Below are 21,765 nucleotides of genomic sequence, written 5' to 3'. Positions count from 1 at the left end.
TTATAAAAGGTCGATTAATTTCTATTGAAAATGAATTAGCATCTCAAACTTGATTGCATTCTAAAGTGAGGGTTGAAGATCATCTTCAACCACAAGGTTAGTGAGACAGTGGGGAAGCAAAGGGAACCCTAAAATCCCTACCAAAGGGAACCCTAAAATCCCATTTCCTGTCCCTTCTGTCTGTCCTTTCAATTTCATCTCCTTTAAATATGGGAAAGTGAAAAATTAGGATTCTAAAAAAATTTTAAGACCACTTCAAAAATTAAATGACAATCAGGAAACTGAATGCTACGTCACATACAAAGAATTTACCATAAGGAACACTTTCACCTCCAATTGTTATGCCAAAAAATAAAAAATCTGAATGTGCATACAATGCCTGAAGGCAGTAAGGCAGCACTTAAAACTACAGATGTATTTCACAGTCCCTCAATCAAAAGCCTTTTTTAAAATATATTTTTCTTTTTGTTACACTGCCATTTTTTTTTCTCTTCCTAAAGAATAAAAATTAGTTGTAATGCGAAAAACATTCATGCAGTAAGGCAGGCTACAAGAAATACGACACTTTTCACAATTACAAGAAATTATAAATAGTTATGATGTGGCATGTTCTGTTCATTTTGTTTGTCTGGCTTTCAGAAAGATGAATTCTCTCATCATTGCATCTCAACAGGTGAAATACTGTGTTGTTTTTTTTTTAAATGCAAGTAAACATCTGAGCAATGTTATTTGTTCTCCTTGTCATTATAAAGGCAAAGATGTGTTAACAGACCAGCTGATGAAGTATTTAATCATTACAGTCTCTTATCAAACAACAGCATCACTGAAAGTATACGAATTTGAGAGTAAATAGCAGATTGATTCTGAAGTCATACATTAGTCTCTTCTTCCCTATTCATTAAATTGCATCTTTGAAATCTAATACCATTATTTCCTGCAAATTTGGCTATGATTTCACCTGTACAATAGAGAATAGATGATATCTTTGCAGCTACCCTCAAATGCAAGTACTCCAGTAATGAACAACAAGGTGAGATTTTCACGGTCCTCAAATCATTATAACAGGATTACAGGGGTAGACTTTCAGATTAAGTGTGTGAAGTATGCTTTGACTTTAGCTTGACTTCTGTGCCTAAATGTAACTTGAAGATTTCATAAATCCTCTCTGAATTATTTTGTTTAAATACAAACCTTAACAGACACTAGAATATCCAGCATCAATCACTAGCAATTAGTGGATAAAGTCAAACTGAATATAGTCAGCATTTGCAGAGCAGAGCAATAAAACACTTCATAATGCTTCGGAAATCATGAGCTTTGAGTATAAAGTAGGCCTTTAATCGCATGTGGTTCTAGGATTTCGCATTTATTCATGACCAGGAGAAATCCAAACCTTTCTCACAATGTCTAACAGAACAGCACTGAGCACTGAAGACATCCAGTGGTCTTCCATATGTGACAGGGTCAGAAAATTCTGCTTTGGTCAATGACAAATAATCCAGAAGCAGTTTGCAAAAATATGTTATGTGATTTAAAGGTTTTTAAATGCCAGTGTTTTGTGTTTGTTGTTGTTTTGTTTTTTTTTTAATGCCCAACTACAGTTACTAAAGTTTCCAAATTAAATCCAAAATTATATGATACTGTTTGAATAAATCACGAAAAAAAAATCCAAGAGCCTTAATAACGCTGATATAAGAAGTCAGCACTTTTGCATATCTGAAATTTATTACTGAATGTTGAGCTCACAGTAGTCTAGAGACATTTCTGAGATTTTTTAATTCCCCTTTTCCCTGAACACTTTTAGAGAAAAAAAAAATTTCTTTTTTGTCAAGCGAACACTTCCACTGAACACTGGCTTATATTAAGAAAAAAAAAAAAGAAAAAAATGTTCCCACTAAACTCTTACAAGATTTTTATGTTGTAAATAAAGACACGTTGTTATCAACAACTGGTGTTGTATATGGCTTTATGTTATCCAGCTACTTACAATGTCAGAACAATCTTTCTGTGTCCTCTGTAGCCTTGAAAACACTGATGAATTTAAATGAACTGGCACTGCACTTACTGTGCAATACATTTAAGTATTTTCCCTCACTGAGTAATCTATATCACAGTACCTATTTCTGCACTTCAACAACTGAGGAAGAAATCAACTTACCCTGTGTTTTTCCTTAATTTTCTTCCTATATTCTTCTTTGTCAAATTTGTCTTCTTCCTGCAGTATCTCTTTCACCTTATCTAAGTTGATACCACCAGCATCATCATCTTCATCTGCTTCTGCCACACCGGATTTTTGCACAGGTGGCCACTGCTGCACTAACTGGATTATAGGTAAGAAAAACAATGGTTAGAAATGTTTTTGAACATCATAGTTTTTATGTCCCAAGCAGTCCAACACATTACTTTTTTCTGGACTAAATAAAAAGGCCATTTGCAAAGAAAAAAATATTTTGAATACAAACTCAGATACCTTAATCACATTCAGTCAAAAATAAGTATTTAAAAATAAAGTCTTCATTATACCATGTTACTATTTAATAGATTCACTTGAACTTTTTTCCCTTTGCCTAATGGCATAAATAATTTATAACCATGTTAGTCATTTGGAGAGAAAAAATGGTATTTGCTTTCAAGAAACGATTCTCCAAAATCACGCAGAACAAAATACCAGTAAATTTACACAGTACACTTTCAAGTAAATTATCAACATTTCAATATTGATAGTTCTCCAAATGGAGAGAAAAATCAGTTAAAACTTCATCACAGAGTACATGAATTACCCTAACTGCAGGTCTGTGTTTTGGGAGGAGGCAAGGAGGATAGACACGAAGGTTTATTTTGGTTATTATATGAATACTGCACTGGAAATGTTTTAAGATTCAAGTTTGACATGTGGATGACATGCTGAACACATCCAACATCACTTAAATAACTGAAGCTCTGAACTGAAGACAAAGACTACATATTAACAAAAAAACAGCTCTCATAAGAGCTTATACTTCATGAGCCGATATGTTTGCCAAATCATTCCTGCAGATGGACTGACACAGTAGTAACTCCTAAAAATAAGCTATGTGATAGAAAATACTGAATGTCTTTCAGATATTTTGTAAAAAGAGGGACTAATGTAAAACCATGTTTAGGACTCTAATGCACGTAGGGTGTTAATCAGTTGGATCCTGGTTATCCCAACCAAGTGTTACCACATGCTTTCTTAAAATGGACTTTTTCTACTTGTATTTGCTAGAAAATTACATTTCTTAAAGGTGATTTATTTTAAACAGAAGCATGTGGAGGGGAACAGTAAAACTTGAAAGTACAGTTTTACACAGCCCAGCAAAAAAGCAGGAACAGATGCAAAGTTTCTTAACTTAAACAAGTCAAGCATCTTCTCTACTGTTACACTTTTCTAAATACAGTTCTTCTGCTAAGTTTTGCTCCGCATCCTATTTGCTTCATTGTATGGACACATGAAGCATTTGCACATATATTTTGAGATGAGACAACTACTTTTGAATATATAAAAATATCTAATTGAGTATCTATTGAATATCTAAATCTAATCTAGTACCTATTCTAGTATCTAAAAATATTTAAATCATTTCCAGTCAATGGGGCAACCTCTAAAACCTTTTAAATTTTGTTTAATGACAGTAATTATATGACTATACCCCCTACATCCGCAATACAAAATCCTTTTATTTTATTTGGTCACAGAAGCAAATGAACTACTTGTAAAGGTGACCTCTCTTTCAGTTTATGCCTTACAGAAATTAATGTAGAGTTTAAAAAAAAAAAAAACATTACTTTCTTCTTAGTGCTGTAAATGGAAAAACAATGTACACATCTGAAGCTGTGAAATCAAATGTTAGGAAAGTTTATGGAGCATGGAGGCTTGCTCCTGAGGTTATCACCACAATGAAACCCTACAGTGACTAGCAATCCACAGTAGTTCCTTGCTGTATAAAATCAATACATTGCTATTAAAAGATCCAATTAAATTACTGGCCGATTTCAATGCACTGCTGCATCAGCACCAGCAGGCAGAAATTTGGTACTCCCTTAGGTTTTCTAACAACATTTTCCATCTAGAAATATCTAACATTGGAAAGAAAACCAGGAACAGGAACTTCCTCTAATTCCAATAAGTTAACTCAACTTTGGAGAGCTCTGGCAACTACCTATAGGAAAATAGCATTACCTACCTGTAAGTAAAAAATAGGTTCTCTGTTCCACCTGAAACTGAGGATAATAGGCAGGGAAGAAGTACAGATAGCTAAGTGTAATAACATCTCATCCAAATAACTTAGAAATACAAATGTAAAACAAGGGCAGTACTCAGCATTCCTCTTTTCCTCTGTGGAATAGAACATAAATGGAAGCTGAGCAGTTTAGCGAAACATAAACCAATTATAAGAACCACACACTTCTGAAAAGCTTTTTTTTTTAATGTACTTTTTTCTTCACAGAAACTACAAATTCAGTTCTCACCAAAACACAGTTATTCTGAATTATCTTACCTCTCCCTCTTCAGTAAAAACTATTCTTGTGTTGACTTTAAATTTCTTCTTCAAGATTTTTTTGGCTTCTTGTGTTCTGGTTGCTTTTTTCTTCATCTTTGAATTTGATGCATTCTGTATAAAAGAAGAAATGAGATTTCTTTGTTTTGTTTTGTTTTGTTTTTTGGGTGGGGGCATAGAATATATGTTTTCAATTTTCTAAATTCAATTTAGGCATTAAAATGTAATTGCTAAAACATATGAATGCAAGACTGATGCCAGCTGCACATTAGCTAATAGATATTTTTCTTAAACTTGTTTTTCGTAAACTTGTTCTATCATGACAAACTCAATAATTGTTAAAAATTCAGCATCCCTAAATCCTACCAGCAGTGGGACGTCAGACTCATGCAAATCTCATGAACCTTTTTGGAACAATGACACTAAATTCATCAGCATATGCTGTCAGCTGGTAAGCCTCGCCATACAAGAAATCCAGTATAACTGACTGAAGCCATTAACCACAACTGATAGATCACTTTCATCCCACTTGTCCTCCGGTGATGAAAGTAACTCACACCAGCCTGTTTCTGCATCAGTGAAAGGTAGAGAAGGCCATGCAAGAAATTTTCTGTTTCGTAACTCCTGTTCTGCACTGCGGTGGGATTGCAAGGCTAGGAGATGTGTAACAAACTTAGCATTTAACAAAACTTAGAACCATAAACGCTACTAGCATCTCAGGAGAAAGTTTTAAGTGCTGAAGCTACCAGGGAAACTAAAAGACTGAAATTCACAGATATTAATATTGCTTACAATAGCAGTTATTCCCTCCTTGCTATCACCAAGAAACCAAAACTGACCAGAAAAAGCAAATAATATCAGCAAAACAGTATCCCTGTGTAAAACACCCTCATCCTGAAATTATGTTAATTCTTTGTAAGTGCAATCTTGCTGTAGGAAAGGAGAAGAGAAAGAGGTTGCTCCTATTTTCTACAGAGATCCAGGATTTACCTAGAGTATTTTTGGATATTGGAAGTAGTTTGTGACTGTGGGACGAGCATTTCAATTAATTTATTTTCCATTGCATTTCACAGCAGTAGTGTCAAGCCCACAGATGGTCCACAAAGGTTTGAGAGAGAAAGAGATAGCAAAAGCTATTCTGCTGGAATATGCGCAGACTCCTTAGGAGAAGGCTTGTCATAATCCTGCAAAATTGCAATGCTCCAATACCCAGGAAAAAGTGACAGCCTGAAAACCAGCCTAAACTTCTGATAAATAGCAGAAAGTGGTCAAAACAACCAGACAGAAAAAAGGAAAAGCCAAGCCTCTTTATTACTATTATTATCATTATTATTATTATTATTATTATGGTCATTTTAATCGGTTTTGTATTCTACACCAAATCTACTATAAAGGGGAGCAAAAAAAAAATTCAGAAAGTCAGTGTCGTTGTGGTCAGTACACTAATGCACTGAAATATGAGCTACAGAAGAGAAAAATTACAGTCTTCCTAACAGGAAAGATGGTTTGTGACAGCTACTGAGCTGTGTTATCAAGTAATGACTATATCTATTATAGAAAATAGTAACTGTAGCAGCACTCATGATCTGGGTATTGTCACAGGAGTTTTGTTGCACTGTTGCTGGGTCTTACACACACCTTTAGTAGCTCAGGAAGCCGTGCTATTTCTTCACTCCTGTTGCTTATCCCATAAGCACAAAATGTTGAGAGTCTACAGAAGCACAAAGCCCTTACCTCAGCGTGTCAACTCATTAGTACAACGGGAATTGTCCAGGGGAAGAATTTAAAGGGGGATGTTCTTCAAGCTGGTACAACACTAAAGAGCACAGATACCCAATGGACTGCCTAGCACACATACAGTTGTAATATTTTTAGTTGTACCTCCATCCCTTCCCTGTTTTGTGTGATTTTGAGAAGCAGAAGTATTTTGCTGCTGCAAAGTAACATGGAAACAAATGAGACAGGTCAAAGTTCCCAGACAAAGAGAAGGAACAAGAGGAGGAAGAAACAAATGGGAAACTAAATTCCCTTACTATACACATAAAAGCAGTGTAAGATCAGTGTATGAATTTGGCAGACGTACAAAATGCAGCATGAACGAAAGGTAAAAGATTATGATAAAAATACAGGGAAAGCATCAGTACAAAATCCTGCATACCTCACAGATAACTCTTCTCTATTAGGACACAGCCCAGGGGGATGTTAGCGCTGTGGTTCCTCTCACAGCTTCCCTATCCCACCTGGTTCCCATCCCCGTGCCCTAACAGTCCAGAAGAGCCAGGCAGGTCGGCTGTGGTGTGTATACAGTCCTGGAGCTACCATAGGATCCCATGACTGTTGCTTCAGCCCTCTCTTGGGGACATCTCTCACGTTGCTCTGGAGTCCCTGCAGCCCTAAAGCCTGTTCCCTGAGCCTCTCCTTCACTTGTCTCCAGAAGCATTTTTCACAGCATCTAATTTCCACACCTCCTCTCCTCAGTGGCTGCCATCACTCCCAAATGTACCTGAGCCAGGCGTTTCTCCAGCCAGCTGCTGTTTTGGGGCACAATGGGTTGTTTCCATCCATCTCAGCACACAGCCTCCTCCCACCCACAGCATTCTCACAGCCCCTGCTACTTCAGTCCCACTGTTCACGCCTAACGCACTGCCCTCACCCAAATCCTTCATGCCACTGCCTGCCTTGGCTCTGACCCTGCACTTCAACAAATTCATTAAACCATCAGGTGCACATCGAGGAGGGCTCTGATTCATCCACTGCAAGAAGCATGCAGATAAACACTGGATGGCAGATTTCATAATCATTGGGGGTTTTCCGTTTTTATTAGTCAAAAGCCTAAATTTCCCTTTCTTTTCACACATGCCCGTGGCAGCTGGCTTGCTGGATTACATAATGACTTTGAATAAAAATCAGTTCTTAGAAGCACTGAAAATTCAAATATTTTGATATACAATCCAGAATAAAATAGCTCATATGCAGCAAGTTGTTTTTCCCTTCAAGAAGGAGCAGGCTTTTGTCTTCTGGTTTAATAGATCTGATATTCTTAGCTTAACCTCTGTAAAAAGGTTTTCTTAATGATGACACTGAAAAGTTTCAGACATAAGAGCTTACTATCTTTCAATTACAACTTTTTGCTGAAAAGACAGTGTGTCAGGAACAGAAATGTCACTACATTTTGCTATTCTAATACAGAATGGTTTTCCTCATTGATACATTTCACAGAATCACAGAATCACAGAATTGATCCAATTAACACCAATGAAGTCAATAGTTTAGACCTGGAATATATAATGGTCAATAACTCAGGGTCAAAGCATTTCCAGTCTCTTACCCTGACCAAGACAAACACGTTTGCTTTGGTCTTAGACTTAGTGTTTTACAAACCACCACGTGTGACATTTGGTTCCTTCTAACTACAATTTGCCTGTTTAAATCCAGCTGCACTGGCCTGTGAAAGCAAGCGCAGTGCATTTGTTACAGAAGCTGCCTGAGACAGGACTGCGTTATTATAGCAGGCTAAAATATCTGTAGGGAAAAAAAAAAAAAAGTTAAAATCAATTCTTCAATCATGTTAGGTATAAAAAGCATTACTGCTTTCATAGTTTTTTCGAGGGGGGCTTTTCTCCCCTGCTTATACCTCACAATTACTAGGAAGAATAGCTGTGTACCTGGAATTTTTTTATTACTATTATTTCTGTCTCTGCCAACATGATTGCATTATTTTACCCAGAATTCAGCAGCAGCCTCCGAGAAACACGAAATGTCACACACTTGTCTTGTATTTCACAAAACCACGGAAAGGTTTGGGTTGGAAGGGACCTTAAAGACCACCCGGTTCCAGCCCCCTGCTATGGGCAGGGACACCTCCCCCCAGACCATTTCTTCATGAAAGTGCCCAGAACAGGAGCAAGGACTGGCACATCTGTATTATCGCAGAGCATTTCAATCCTCCTGTCAGGCTGCAGAGTTCAGACTCAGAAGTCTTTCTTCACAGACTCAGACACCATCCTGCCAGATTAAAGGTACCATGCCTTAGCCAAAGAGAAAGGCTGCCTTCATCTCTGCACAGCACAGAGCACACAGCCAGTGCTTTCACCTGATGGGCACCACTGAACTCTCAGAAGATTCAGCATCCTCCAACCAGCACCATTACCTCTCAACCCCAGAAACTCACCAAACTCAAACTATGAAACTTTAAATTACTTACAATGAAGATAAGGTTAGAGGACAGAGAAATTTTCACTCCTGCTGACAGGTATTGAACCATAAAAGCAGCGTTGGGACACAAACTTTACCCTCCTACACATAATTACGAAACATGAGAGCGAAAATATCAAGAGAAGCAAAATAACCAGACTTCAAACTCCAGCCCATATCATTTTCAGCACCTGCAAAATTATTTTAAAAAATAAGTTTCCTCTTGGAAAATACAGTTTGGCCTAACCAGTCATCTGCCTTCCCAGCAGAAGTAGTAGAAAGGACCAGAGAAGCAGAAGCCTGGGGGCTCAGGATGCAGATTGACCACAAGAAGATGGATAGATGCTGCTTTCCTCTGTTCCACCAAGACAGCTGGTTCAGTCCTTCCCAATTCCTGATGGATGTTGATGAGCCACAAGTGGCTTTGTACTGACTCGAGCACCAGAACAAGCTGATGCCACTGAGCAGCAGCCACGTGGTGCCCTTCGAACCAGCTCTGCGCAACCACCACACAGCTCCCCCAGCCACAGCTCGCTCTTTTTTTTTTTTTTTTTAAATGTAATATAAGCAAAGCTAATGTTGTTTTGGTGAATAATTCTTCCTTTTTTCCCTTTTTTAATCAAATCTTTAAGAATTTGGAAGGTCAAATTTACAGGCGTTACCCAACAAGCTTGCAGAGGGTCCATACCAAACACAGCTTTTAGCAGGATGATTGTGGATATAAGGACATAGCCAGGCTGGTACTCACCAGACAAAAGCAGCACTCCTTACATGTTGTTCTGTTTGCTTCTCTGTGAATTTTTTAAGCACATCATTCAAGTACCAAGATCAATATGATCTTGAATTTTTCAAGCGATGGCTTAAATTAGAAGGGTGGAACAATTTTTATTGTTTTGGGGTGTTTTTCCTTCAAAAAAGGGGATGAGGTACAATTTTGCTTTTAACTAGTATCATACAAGCCTCCAACCAAGACACTTGAAAAAGCACCAAGTCAAAAGTAATTTCTGGTAATTCCTTAAGTAATGTTACAGGTTGAAAAGTGAAATTGTGGACATCTGCATTAGTTGCTACATGTATGTATTAGTTACTTTTGAAACCTAGTAAAACTGAGATGCTTTTGAACGAGACCAATTTCTGGGGTAAAAGAACATAGGCAGAGAGCTGAAGGTGGGCGATAGAGAAACAGTTGTGAAAGTAAGGGTAAGCCCTGGTCAGTATTCAAAAGAACAGCTCTGACCATACACAACAGCACACAGACTGCACCTCCAAGAGTCCTATCAGGAAAAAAAAAAAAAAAAAAGAAGATGAGGAGGAAATAAGGAAAAGTTCTAATAATGGCTCTTTGATATTGTTACCTGCATTACGGACAAAGAGCCCAAGACTAGCAGCTCATCACACTATCACTCCAGCTTAAATTACCCTTCAGATCACAGAAACAGCAACAGACAGAAGAACCCACAGCTAGGACAGAGCTGTGCTATGGCAACCACACGCTTGGATGATGTTGTCTTTGGTCCCTTTGATTACCATTAGGACAGAGGATTACATCTGAATCTGAGTTTCATTAGAGCTTGTATGTGATTGGGTTTAAGACCTAGGTTAGAGCGTATATCTTAATAAACCAGATACTTTTATTTCCTATAAAACAAATTAAATTAAGCCATGAAAGCTGAAGACATTAAAACTAAGATTAAAATCTCGATGTCAAACACACAATGTAAAAGTGAGAAACAAAAGACTTGCCAGCTTACAACTTGCTAACCCAACTGCAATTTTCTGCAATGAATTTATGTGATGAGTTTTTTTTTTTTTGAAGCACAAGGGATAGTAAATATCTGTCTACATATAAAAAAAAAAACAGTTTCATTAGATCATTTTTACCCATATACAGACAAATGACAGCAGAAAGGGATGGATCTATGCTCAGTACTTGTTTCCACCCACAGCTAAAAATTCAGCATAACAGAAAGGTTTATTAAATGGTTCTTCAAAGATAAATCGTACTCCCCTTTCTAATTGACAGCACATAGCAGTATTTCTCTAGAATACTTCTAAAACACTCAAAACAATCAGAATTGTTTTCTACTGAATTGCTGCACTTTTTATATAGATGAATGCATACTGTGCTCGATCTTTTATTTCAGCAACTGCTATCAAAACTTAAAGTTGGGAGTTTTAGTAAAAGCTAAAGAGAGCCCACATTTATCAAAAAAGCAACTTTGTTTGATTATTATGAATTATGTAATTGTACACATAGCTCTACTTATATACCAACAAACAAACAGTTTTTAACATGGATCTGCAAAGTCACTGCACATCATTTTACTGTCACTAAGAAATCACCAAATTTGTTGAAGTTATATTAATTAGATCTCACACTGAAAGATGTCTCTATTTAAGACAGAACTCTGTGCTCCTGATGTTGTGTTAGCCCCAAAATCTCCATCCCCTATAAGCATTAGCAGCGATGACCTCCCTTTCTAAAGCATTAAGCTCTTAGCAACACAAGACAATGACTCTTTTAAAGAGAGGTATAACAGAATTGGGAACTACTTTCTATATTCCTCGGCAAAAAGTAAGCTAAATTATAATTACATCTCACTAAATGAAGAATAAGACATTTCAAAAGCCTGTAATTCTAAACCAAACATATAAACGCATATTGACTCCTGTGGTTAGAGTTGGTAGAACAATAAACTTGAAAGAAACTCGTTTGTGCTAATTCTTATACATAATAATCCAAAAACGACCTCAGGCTGTTAATATACAAGATGTATACAATGGTGATTAACACTACTACTAATTCCAATGCCAGATCAGGACATAAAATGTTTTCATTCCTCCCCTCCCTATGTCATCACAAGTTGCTGCATCATTAGAACATGACCTTCTTCGATAAAATCTAACACAGTAGCCATCCGATTCTCCCCCACTTCTACAGCCAAGAAAAATGTTGAGCAGTCTAATCACTTGCAGTTATCCTAAACTAGGGATTGCAGCTTAGTAAACGAAGAGAAGTCCGTCATGTAATATCAATTAACAAGCAAATATGATTTGGCTGACTGCTACTTGCACTCCCTATTCCAGACCTTCTGCTTTAGGTAAGCAAGAAGAGGCCATCATGAGGATGCTGTTTCCAACAAAACATGGCAAACCAGAAAGAAAAGCATTAACATGCCTTCCATATTGAACTACATTAGAAACCACTTCTAACTTACACATCTTCTGTCACTTTCCAAAAAAAGTCCCCAAACCCACAAAATAGTAATGTAAAGTTGAGAAGCAACTGCTTTGCACCTTTTGTTCCATTTCAGATCTCCAGCAATGATGATGTTGAGATAATTTCTCACTTTCCAGCAGCTGGAAAATCCTGCTTATTCATCTCCCCTATTAACTGACATGGAACAAGACCCACATTTAAAACGGGAGGGAGGCAAGCCAAGTAGAAAGGGGAGGGGAGTGCTGCCTTGTTTTAAGATTAACAGAACCATTGAGCCCTTCAGGTACATTGAAAATGCAGAACTTCCTTCCATTTGTACTTGTTCAGTCTCCAAAAGAACCAGAACAGCTCCTTCTCTCCCAAGAGGCATTTAGTATCCTAGTGCATGAGAATAAAATTGAAACATCCAGAGAAATACAAACACTAAGTGCTACAGCAAGAAGGCAATATTGAGCTGACATTTAATGAACTAAACAGAGAAAATCTGAGGCTTTTTTACTTTAAGAATAAAGTTCCCATTTTTTATGCTATTGCATTTTCAAACAGGAAGAAAAGGGTTTTCTAAAAAAGTGACATTTGTACTAAGGCAGGTAAGGTTTAAATACATGCTGTAACATCATTAAAATTGTGGCTTAAAAATACTCTTCAGAGGAATCTTGGGTCAAAAAGGGAGATGAGAAGATTACTCTTTCATGCTGTTTTTCTTCAAGGCTGAACATATTTTACCACCTGTGACTAGCAGAACAAACCCTTTCTCCCCCTAAAGCCATGATGTGTGGCAGCAGGAACACAGCAGCAGCCAAGGCTCCTTTAAACATTAGACTTTGCAAAGATAAATATATTTACCTCAGCTTTCTCCCTCTTCCTCCTTTTCCACATTCGAAAACTGAAATTTGAAAGCTGTGCCCATTTAATAATCTCATTGTGGTCTGATAATTAACGGGCCATTGCTGTAAATAGCAAAGTCTTCGTATCCTTTCAAAACACCCAACATTAATTTTCGTTTATTTGAGCAGTGCAAGTTTTTCAGCAGTAGACTAGTGCTGATAATCATCATTACTTTATTTCACCTTTACATTAAAATAGATGGCACATGCTCCTTTCCCTTCAGAGGCCTCTAAACTAATTTCTCTCGATACCCCAGAACTTACCCAAGTAAGGGCGTCCATCTGGCCTGCACTTGGGCATGGCACTACAGAGGCCTCTCAAGAGAAAGATGTAATACTAGACGCCAAATCCAGGAGGGTTTACCTCTGAGACAAGGCTTATTTGAGTTTAGCTCCCAAGCAGAGGGTGCACAACCCATCTCAAAAGCACATCAGGGCCTCCTCTGCAGACCAAAGCAGCAAAGAAACCAACAGCGTGGCCTGGGAGACCCAGCTGGGGCGAAGGCTGTAGCAGAGCAAGCACGAGGTACCCAAAGCACAGAAGAGGAGGGAAAAAAGGAGTTAAGAGAATTGCTCACTGGTACATAAAGTCGCTAGTTTCTTCCTGTCACATCAGTCAAGGATAACCTGATGAACATGAGAAGTACCCCTACTCTCTAGATTCCATTATAGGAAAAACACAAGTGTAGTGTAGGTGGTGCCACTGCCATCATGAATACACAAACCACCACTGCTCTCCAAACCCAGTAAATTATGATGAGAAGTAGTAATAGGGGCCAACATCCATTTGATCTGGCACAGTCAAGACGACTGAATCAGTCTGCTAAGATTTAGCTTTTGTTCCGCTACAGAAGTGCCCTGGCCAAAACCCCTGCCAAAACAGATGCCCACTCACAAGTCGTATGAGGGAGTTTGATACCCATAAGCATATCAATCTATATAACCAGACACTAAATTTCAGAGCACTAGGAACTACTTATCTTGGGGTTCTAAAACTGTCTGCAGTTTAAACTGCCTTCTCATGTCTTTTAAAGCATTTTGCCTTTGATCTGAAAGCCTCCACACCTTCCATCTTTGCAAAAGTCAACTTTTAATAGGAGGTCAAATTTATATGGAAGTTTATATAATGAATATTTCCAACCTGCTTGAAAAAATAATTTAAAAATCATTACACATCTCCTCTGTCTCTAGCTGAAGCAATTAAAAGTTTTCAATTGTTTCAGCAATATATATGCAGATAGCCTAAACTCTGCCTAACTCCCAGTGTTCAGTTACAAGAGAGTTAAGAATCCATTAAGAACAAGTCAGAGGGCTCAGAGTTATCTTAGAAGTGAGCGAGGCACAAGGCCTCCAGTAAATCATACGGACACAGCCAGCTGGTCCCAGGCACACATACTGTGAGCTCCTACCTTCAATAGTTTTCATACTACTCAATGCTTGCATGCCTTGCATGGGAAGGGATGTTGCTAGAAGAAAGCACACAAGAAGGTGTGGTATTTCATTTAAATATTTGTGTTTTCCCAGTTTTCCTCATTCCTCCAGAATTCCATGGTGGTTTGTCTGCCACCAAAACTTCAGTTTCACAGTTTTTTGACTTATGAAGGTGATAGACTGATGGAAAAACTGAAACACTGAACTAAAAATACCTTCAGTTGCCAGGATACGACCAAAGTTTAGTAGGCTGATACGCTGAGGTACACTAAGATTTTTGCTGTTGTTTCTGAAGCAGCACAATACATGGAAACGTCTTCTTCACTTCTTAGAACTGGAAAAGTATTCAGGTTTCAAAAAGCATGCTCAATTTACTGACATCTACTTTCCTTCCCTTTAAAAACAAGGAAATTAGGTGTAAAAATTGCATTAATTCAGCATGAAGGTTCTCATGGCAAAACATTCAGGATTTAGATCTTTACCTACAGAGAAGAGGACCAGAAATTTTAGGCCAGACCAAAACAGAAGAATAATCAACTCCTGTTTAAAGGACAGTGCACAGAAGAAAAGGGGAAACTCCCATCACCAACAAAGAATACATGTTGACTCTGTAAAGTCGAAGGTATACAGAGAGGGTCACAAGCAAAGACTGCAACAGAAGCGGTCAATCATTTGCCAGCAACACTACCAACATTAAATCAAACAAAAAAGTGAAACTAGTGAACAGTATGAGTGAGGTAGACACTGAATATAAATTTGCTATGACCTCAAAGTTAAATACTTTCCCCTCAGCTTTCGCCAAGACCACTGTGGTATCAAACAGGCACAGCCAACTCAACTTCCAGGAACCAGGACACAAGAACTCTACACTCTTTTGGAAGCAAAAACAAAAATGATTTATTTTTTTCAGACATAAAAAAGACAGATAATCTCCATCCCGGTACTCTAAATATATTAGCACATAAAATCACAAATCTGGCAGAAGATTTTTATTTTTTAAATAAATCTTTCTTACTGACAGGCGGTGTAAAATCAGAAACGATAATACCTACAAAAAGCAGTGAAAGGGAAGAAAGCATGACCTAGAGCTATTCCTGATTATTACAGGCCCTCGGTCTGACCTCAACAGAATGTGAAGCAGAAAAACAAGTTGTGGAGGAATGATGGAGTACAAAGATAGAAGAGAAATCGGAATAAGGAATATATTGTACCACAGGAATGCCGAAGACGCATTTGTAATGCAGTGGTATCTTGGCTTTTTTTTTTTTTTTTTTTTTTTTTTTTTTTTTTTTAACAAAGGAGATGTAACCGCACTAGTTCATTTAAATTTCAGAGCAACATGTAACATAGCACTACATTTAAAAGCATTAGCTGAAGTTTAAAACAAACGTCAAGGATTAGTTACAGACTGAGACTGAAGCGAGCGGTGCTGAAAGACAAATGACCACGGAGCTGTTGACTCTCCCTGGCCCCTGCTCTGCTTCCCTTGCTGCCCAGAGCATTCCAGTGACACAAAGCTGGGAGCTGGCACAAACTTGAGAGAAGGCACAACAGGCTACTCGTATAGAAAAGGGTAACTCTGAAAGCCAGACCCATTAAAATGAGCTGAAGGGCCATTCAGAATTTGAAATTTCAAGTGAGAGCTCAAACCGAAGCAGGAGAAGCAAAAAGGCAGCCAGGCACTTTCAGTCAGGCCGTGAGCCCCAACTCCTTCCAGCAGCCACAAAAAAGACAAATAGGCACCCAAAGACCTACCGGGCAAGCTATTTCCAGTAAAAGCTGACAAGTATGAATGGTACCACAGAATGCAGCGGGATGAACTCACATGGTACGCTACGCATACCTCTAGTATCTCTGACCGAATAGACAACGAGCGCATCTGGGACAAGGGCATTCTTTAACTAATTCTTTTAAGAACTTTGATATTAAGTTACGACTGATGTTTTGGATGAGGAACAAGCATCTTGTTCACAATACTAATTATCTTAAATTGTTTGGAGGGTAATTAATTTCATTTTAACACTCAGAAGGATCTCTTCTCCCAGGCTGCATTTGCAGCTCTGCTGCTGTCACTGGGAAATATCTTACGCTCTGGTTGACCTATCTGAGCAGTAACACTCATTTTAAAGATCCTTGGAAGAAAGCCGAGTTCTAGAAATTATTTCTAGAGGAACATACTGGATTTTGCAGACCTTAAAGAATGAGCATAATCTACTTATTACAGTTATTTCATCACTATAAATTTAACTTTTTTTAATATAACATTAAGCACTTCTCTCTTTTTTCAATTTCATTGTGCTGCTTTTGAGTTTGTGTGGATTTCACATTTTGTGTAGGCAGAAAAATCAATCTTACAGGAATAACGTATGAGTAAATGTGTTCCTTGTAAGCTATTCACCAAAATACATAGCTCAGACCTCTCCTGTGCTAACTGAAAGACGTTAAAATTTGAGAACAAAGTTTTACAAATCAGATGATGCAAACGCCTCGGTGACCTAGCAAAAAATGCTCTAAGGCCAAAGGGAAGACACGTGGCACTGATCGGCCACCCCATCCCTCCCCACACCACCACCCCAAGGCCACCATTAGAGCCAGGTCGCATCAAGGCAGGAGGCAGGAGTGGCATCAGCATTTCAGCTCTCAGTGCCGGACCATCTGCTGTCCAAAGTTGTTCCCAATCTTCCCACTGGATGCGCAGTTAAATTGTTGAGAAGTCTTGTTGCAGGATAGAGCTGGTACACAGGTCAATAGCTGGATTGTACCAATTTAAGCAATATCGACTAAATAACACATTCCCATTCCTGAAACCTTTTTCTGAGTACTGCCAGAGAAAAGCTGCAAGTTGTCCGTTTTCCAGGCTTACCTCCCATCTTTGTAATTCAAAAAATGTTCTGGCCTTCTGAGAAATTTTCCTAAGCTGAGAAATCCTCTCTTGACAGATGTCTCTTGGCTGGACTTTATTGCACTTTTCTACCGCCAAAGAATTATCCCATTTGAGCCTCGGCTAAGCTCCTGGGCGTGCACACAAATTCCTACAGTGCCTGAAGTGATGAACTAAGCTTGAGCCATCAGGCACACCAAAGAGCAGCCTGGAGTTTGTAAGACAGCGGGGATGCATCAGCATCTGTTAGCACAACGATCAGGACCCCTCCAAGTCTGCCTCAAGGTCATTCTCACTGAGTGAGACGGGGAAGCCCACCTAGCTCGGCTGGAGCAGCTTTACAGGCTCCAAGTCAAGTGAACTGCTGCAGTGAGAATGAAGGACTTTAAAAAAAATAATTGAAATTGATGAGGAGAAAAAGGAGGGGAAAAAAAGAAGTGTATGCTTAGTAATCTGTTATCACTACTCTAAAAAACTGTTTTTGCTGACAAATCTATTCCTTACATGTAGTCCCTACAGGCTAACATATTGGTCCTGCTGCCATCTCACTAGAAGCCTCCATAAAAGCTTCCAGATAGATTGAGACAAGGGAGATGATCATCTCATACAAAAAAACACTTTCTGAAGTCATTTCAGAGAATGCATGGGTTAATAGGAGATGACATTTATTCTATTAAGAATAATCTGTCTGAAAGTCAAGATTTCAGGGATGGTAAGAAATGTTTCCCATTTCAGTTGCAAATATTTCTACATTATGTCAAGAGCCACTCATCGATCACACCAAGGAAAAGTTTAGAAAGGCATGAAAATCAGGAACAAAGGCAAATCAACTGCCAACGTGGAAAACAGATTTTAAATGTGCATTCAAAATGACAACTCTTATTCTAGAAGATGAAACAAAAACATCCTCTCAAAACTTTGTGGCAGAAAAATTGTTTCTGTAATTTGTGATCCTCAAAAAGAAACAGTGATGAGTGAGTAGTTAGCCCTGTTCTCCAGATTGGTAGTCATCTTTTTCTATTAGAAACAGTAATCCAAGATGGAACCACTTGAGATAAAGAGTAATTTAAATTCCTCTTCTCCAAAGTAAGTATTTTCTCAAGTTATGTAACTGTGATAATACGCTCAGATACGGGTGTTACAAACGGACCAGTTTGCGAGAACAGCCAATTTGACCTTCTGCACCAGCCACTGAATTTAAAATGACAAAAGTATATTACTTTGAGATAACGCATACAGCACTTCCTACATTTTTCCCCCAAAATCATGAAAGATCATACATAACAGGAGGCAAGCTCAAGGAAGTAATTTTTTCTACTCCATCTGCAGAAACTGAGGTTTATTCCTCTGTATTGCTGCACAGATATTGTTTTGATTTGTCTTAAAAGGGAACAGATATTATGACTTACTCGTACTCCAGTAGGGAAAAAATTCTGAAATGCTCTTATAAGCACTTTTTACAGCGCTTCCATGCTTGAACAGTACATCTTTTTATGGCGCAGTAAATTTTTATCATGTGTTCAATAGATTTTATTCCTGTAGCCATTTACAGAAATGTGGGTAAGATTCTTTTTATCTATCATTTTCAACTGCTCTGAGGAAAACCATAAAAAAAAACATATCCAAGCATAGACTAATGTAGACAAGCAGAGTTTGAGAGATCGATATGGGTAAAAAGCAATCTTTCATTTCAGCCTAATGTTCAATGGTCTCTTATGCTTTAGCTAACATGAAACTTTCCTTATTCAGTAAGGAAATTTGACTGATTTGTTTTTAAATTGAAAAAGCAGCTCAGCGTATTCAGTAGTCAATAATCAGGACAAGACAAGAAGCGTGATAAAAAGTTCACACTACATTGCACAAGCAACCTTCCTTCAAGGACACAACCATAATACATTTTCTATCTGTTTAGCAGTTCCCAGAAGATAACTGGCATAATTTATTATCTTATTTATCTACTTTGCTGTTTAGAACATCAGTAGGTTTCAGTATTTAGTACAGCTATGGGAAAAATAATGAGGCAGCTACAGGCCATTAGTGCAAAGAGATCAATATTTCAGCTAGGATAAGACTTGAGCGTTCAGTAATCAAAACTACGAAATACACAGAGCCAGTCTACAAGTATCTCCTCTTAATATGTTTTATATCTACCTTTAATACATGCTTATGCAAAACAGACGATTAACTTTAGAATCCATCTGCTCACTTATTTACACTGCTTCAATAAAATTCAGCTTTCGATAAGTCCCACCCTCATTGCTTAAAATAAAATGTATGTGAAGAAAGCCATACTTCAAAAAAAATCAAAACTGAAATGTTAAAGTCAAATTGAAGAAAAGAAAGGAAAAAAACAGGCAAGAAAACACATCTCTTGAAGGGAAAAAATAATCTGTGAAAGCAGCAGTTATTTGCCATAAAGGAATTCTGACTTTGAATAGTCCAACTGAAAATATGGCCACACTTCCCATGGCAGAAATAAATCCCTCTCCCGTGAACACTTGCTCAATCGGTTTTTACTTGTTCATAGTTTCATGGCTTGCTCATTTGCAAGGGCTGTGATTCAGACAGACTCATTTTTTTCATTCTGGAGGTCTGAGACTTGTAAATTAACTTGCAGAATTTTAACACCTGGATTTTCAAAGAAGCCACCGTGGTTTGTTTTCTAGTATGGGTTTTTCAAGATCATCATAAGCATCTTAAACTCTGGGCAGTTAGCATGCTCTTAAAATTGCTTGGATGGTTTGAGAAATGAAGTTAATTTTAAAAGGAGTAAGACATTAGACTCCTCTTACACCTTCTGAAAATCCTGTCCGGAAAATTACTACATGTCTAAAATGAATTTAAGAATGATATTTTTCTTTCAAAGTTGAACTGAAAAAAACTGAAAAGTTTTCGAATATCCAACACAACACAATTTTCATCATTCCCACGTTCTAGCTTCAGGGCATACTGTGCTTCTAGCCATCACCAATTCTTACCAACACAACTCAGGACTTAAATACGGAGTGGTGAGCAATTTACTGAGCAGCAGGTATCTACACAATAGTTGTAGTAGTGCTGAATACGTTATTATAAAGCCTTCTTACTCAACAGCATTAACATGAGACTTCAGATCAGATCCTGTATAAAAAAAAAAAACCCTGCAATCATTATGTCACTTACACATTTAAAAAGACAATGATTCAGCAAGCTTTTTGGCTAGAGATTTTCTCTGGCAGAGTTTTAACAACTATGCAGCTAATTGTTTTGTTTGCAGGTTAGCCCCTTCGCCCTAACGCACACAGCAGATGGCTACTGTTTGAGATGTTATTTTTTAGCTGTAGAGGAGCCATTTTAATTTAGAAGCTATAGGCACAATTTATAATGCAGTAAAACTACCAACTATGTACAAGGAAAATGTATTGGGAGAAGGGGGGAGGTGGTTTACATTTTAAAAAATGTAGGTTTAGATTATATATAAGGGTAATTCTTCACTATGAGGGTGGTGAGGCCCTGGCACAGGCTGCCCAGAGGAGCTGTGGATGCCCCATCCCTGGAGGTGTTCATGGCCAGGCTGGATGGGGCTTTGGGCAACCTGGGCTGGTGGGAGGTGTCCCTGCCCATGGCAGAGGGTTGGAACTGGGTGATCTTTAAGGTAGGTCCCTTCCAACCCAAACCATTCTGTGATTATCTAGATTTTTTTTTTCCTTCTAAATACTCTACCCAGCAAATAGCAGGCATTCTAAAGACTGCAAGACCACGTATTATGGACCTAACACCGCTCTACCTGAAGTGAAAGATAAGACAGACTTTCAAACACAATGGGGACAAAGCAAATCAGAAAGCCAGAGAAGCACACAAGGCAGCAAAGAAAAACAGATCTCTCTTGGCCACCTCTTGCAGACAAAGAGGGATAATTTTGAGCTGGAGATATGCATTACAGGCTTTGAACCTGCTCAAGAAAGACACATCCCCTTCCCCCCCCTTCATGACAGGAGCTACCTTGGAGGACTCAAATACCTGGGAGAAACTTAAGCTTGTATCTATCCTACCACCCCCTCTACCCGCTCTTCATCACATGTGGGGGTGATTTTCACCAAGACCCGCACGAAATGCTCTTGCTCTTTGCTGAATATTCTCTTCCCTATAAACCTTTATCCATCCGAGAAACCTTTAGATGTACTCTTTGCTTCTTCATCCTCTGCAGAAAGGTTTTGTGCTACTGCACTGCCTGTTGTTGAAATCGCACATCTTACCAGCATCAGACTTTCCTCACTATTATCTTGATCTTTTGTGCGATTTTTTCCTATTTGCAGAACCACTTCTCAGACCCTCACTACTTTAAGCTTGCCCTCATAATAAGAGGCAACCTCATTTGTTCATTTGTGCTCGGTTCTTGTTGAGACATTCTGTTTCAGGTTAAAGTTCCCCACATGAAATGTTCATATAACTTTCTGACATGTGACAGCCTAGAAAACAGAAGTTAGACTAAGCTGCCAGAAACAAATACCAGTACTTATTCACTGCCAAACCTCTGTGACTTTTGATGTGCTATGCCATTCTCAAGCGATTTCAACAAGCCAACTACACCTTAAGGACAAATATACTGAGGACACATCATATGCCTCCATGTTCACAATCAAAGAAGCAGCA

At 38.3% G+C, this 21,765-nt stretch overlaps 1 protein-coding gene across 1 annotated transcript in view; it reads right to left on the bottom strand.

Moving 5' to 3' along the window:
• Nucleotides 1–21,765, bottom strand: part of DDX10 (DEAD-box helicase 10) — a 182,544-nt gene that overhangs the window by 74,539 nt on the left and 86,240 nt on the right. Inside the window, exons 14-15 of the mRNA XM_068670569.1 lie at nucleotides 4,521–4,634; nucleotides 2,159–2,320 (exon numbers count right to left, since the gene is read on the bottom strand). Coding sequence (XP_068526670.1) covers nucleotides 2,159–2,320; nucleotides 4,521–4,634 — 276 coding nt within the window. The remainder of the gene's footprint in view (nucleotides 1–2,158; nucleotides 2,321–4,520; nucleotides 4,635–21,765) is intronic.

Source organism: Anas acuta, chromosome 1 (assembly GCF_963932015.1).
Source record: "Anas acuta chromosome 1, bAnaAcu1.1, whole genome shotgun sequence".
NCBI classification, from domain to species: Eukaryota; Metazoa; Chordata; class Aves; order Anseriformes; family Anatidae; genus Anas; species Anas acuta.
This window is presented reverse-complemented; position numbering and strand designations above follow the sequence as displayed.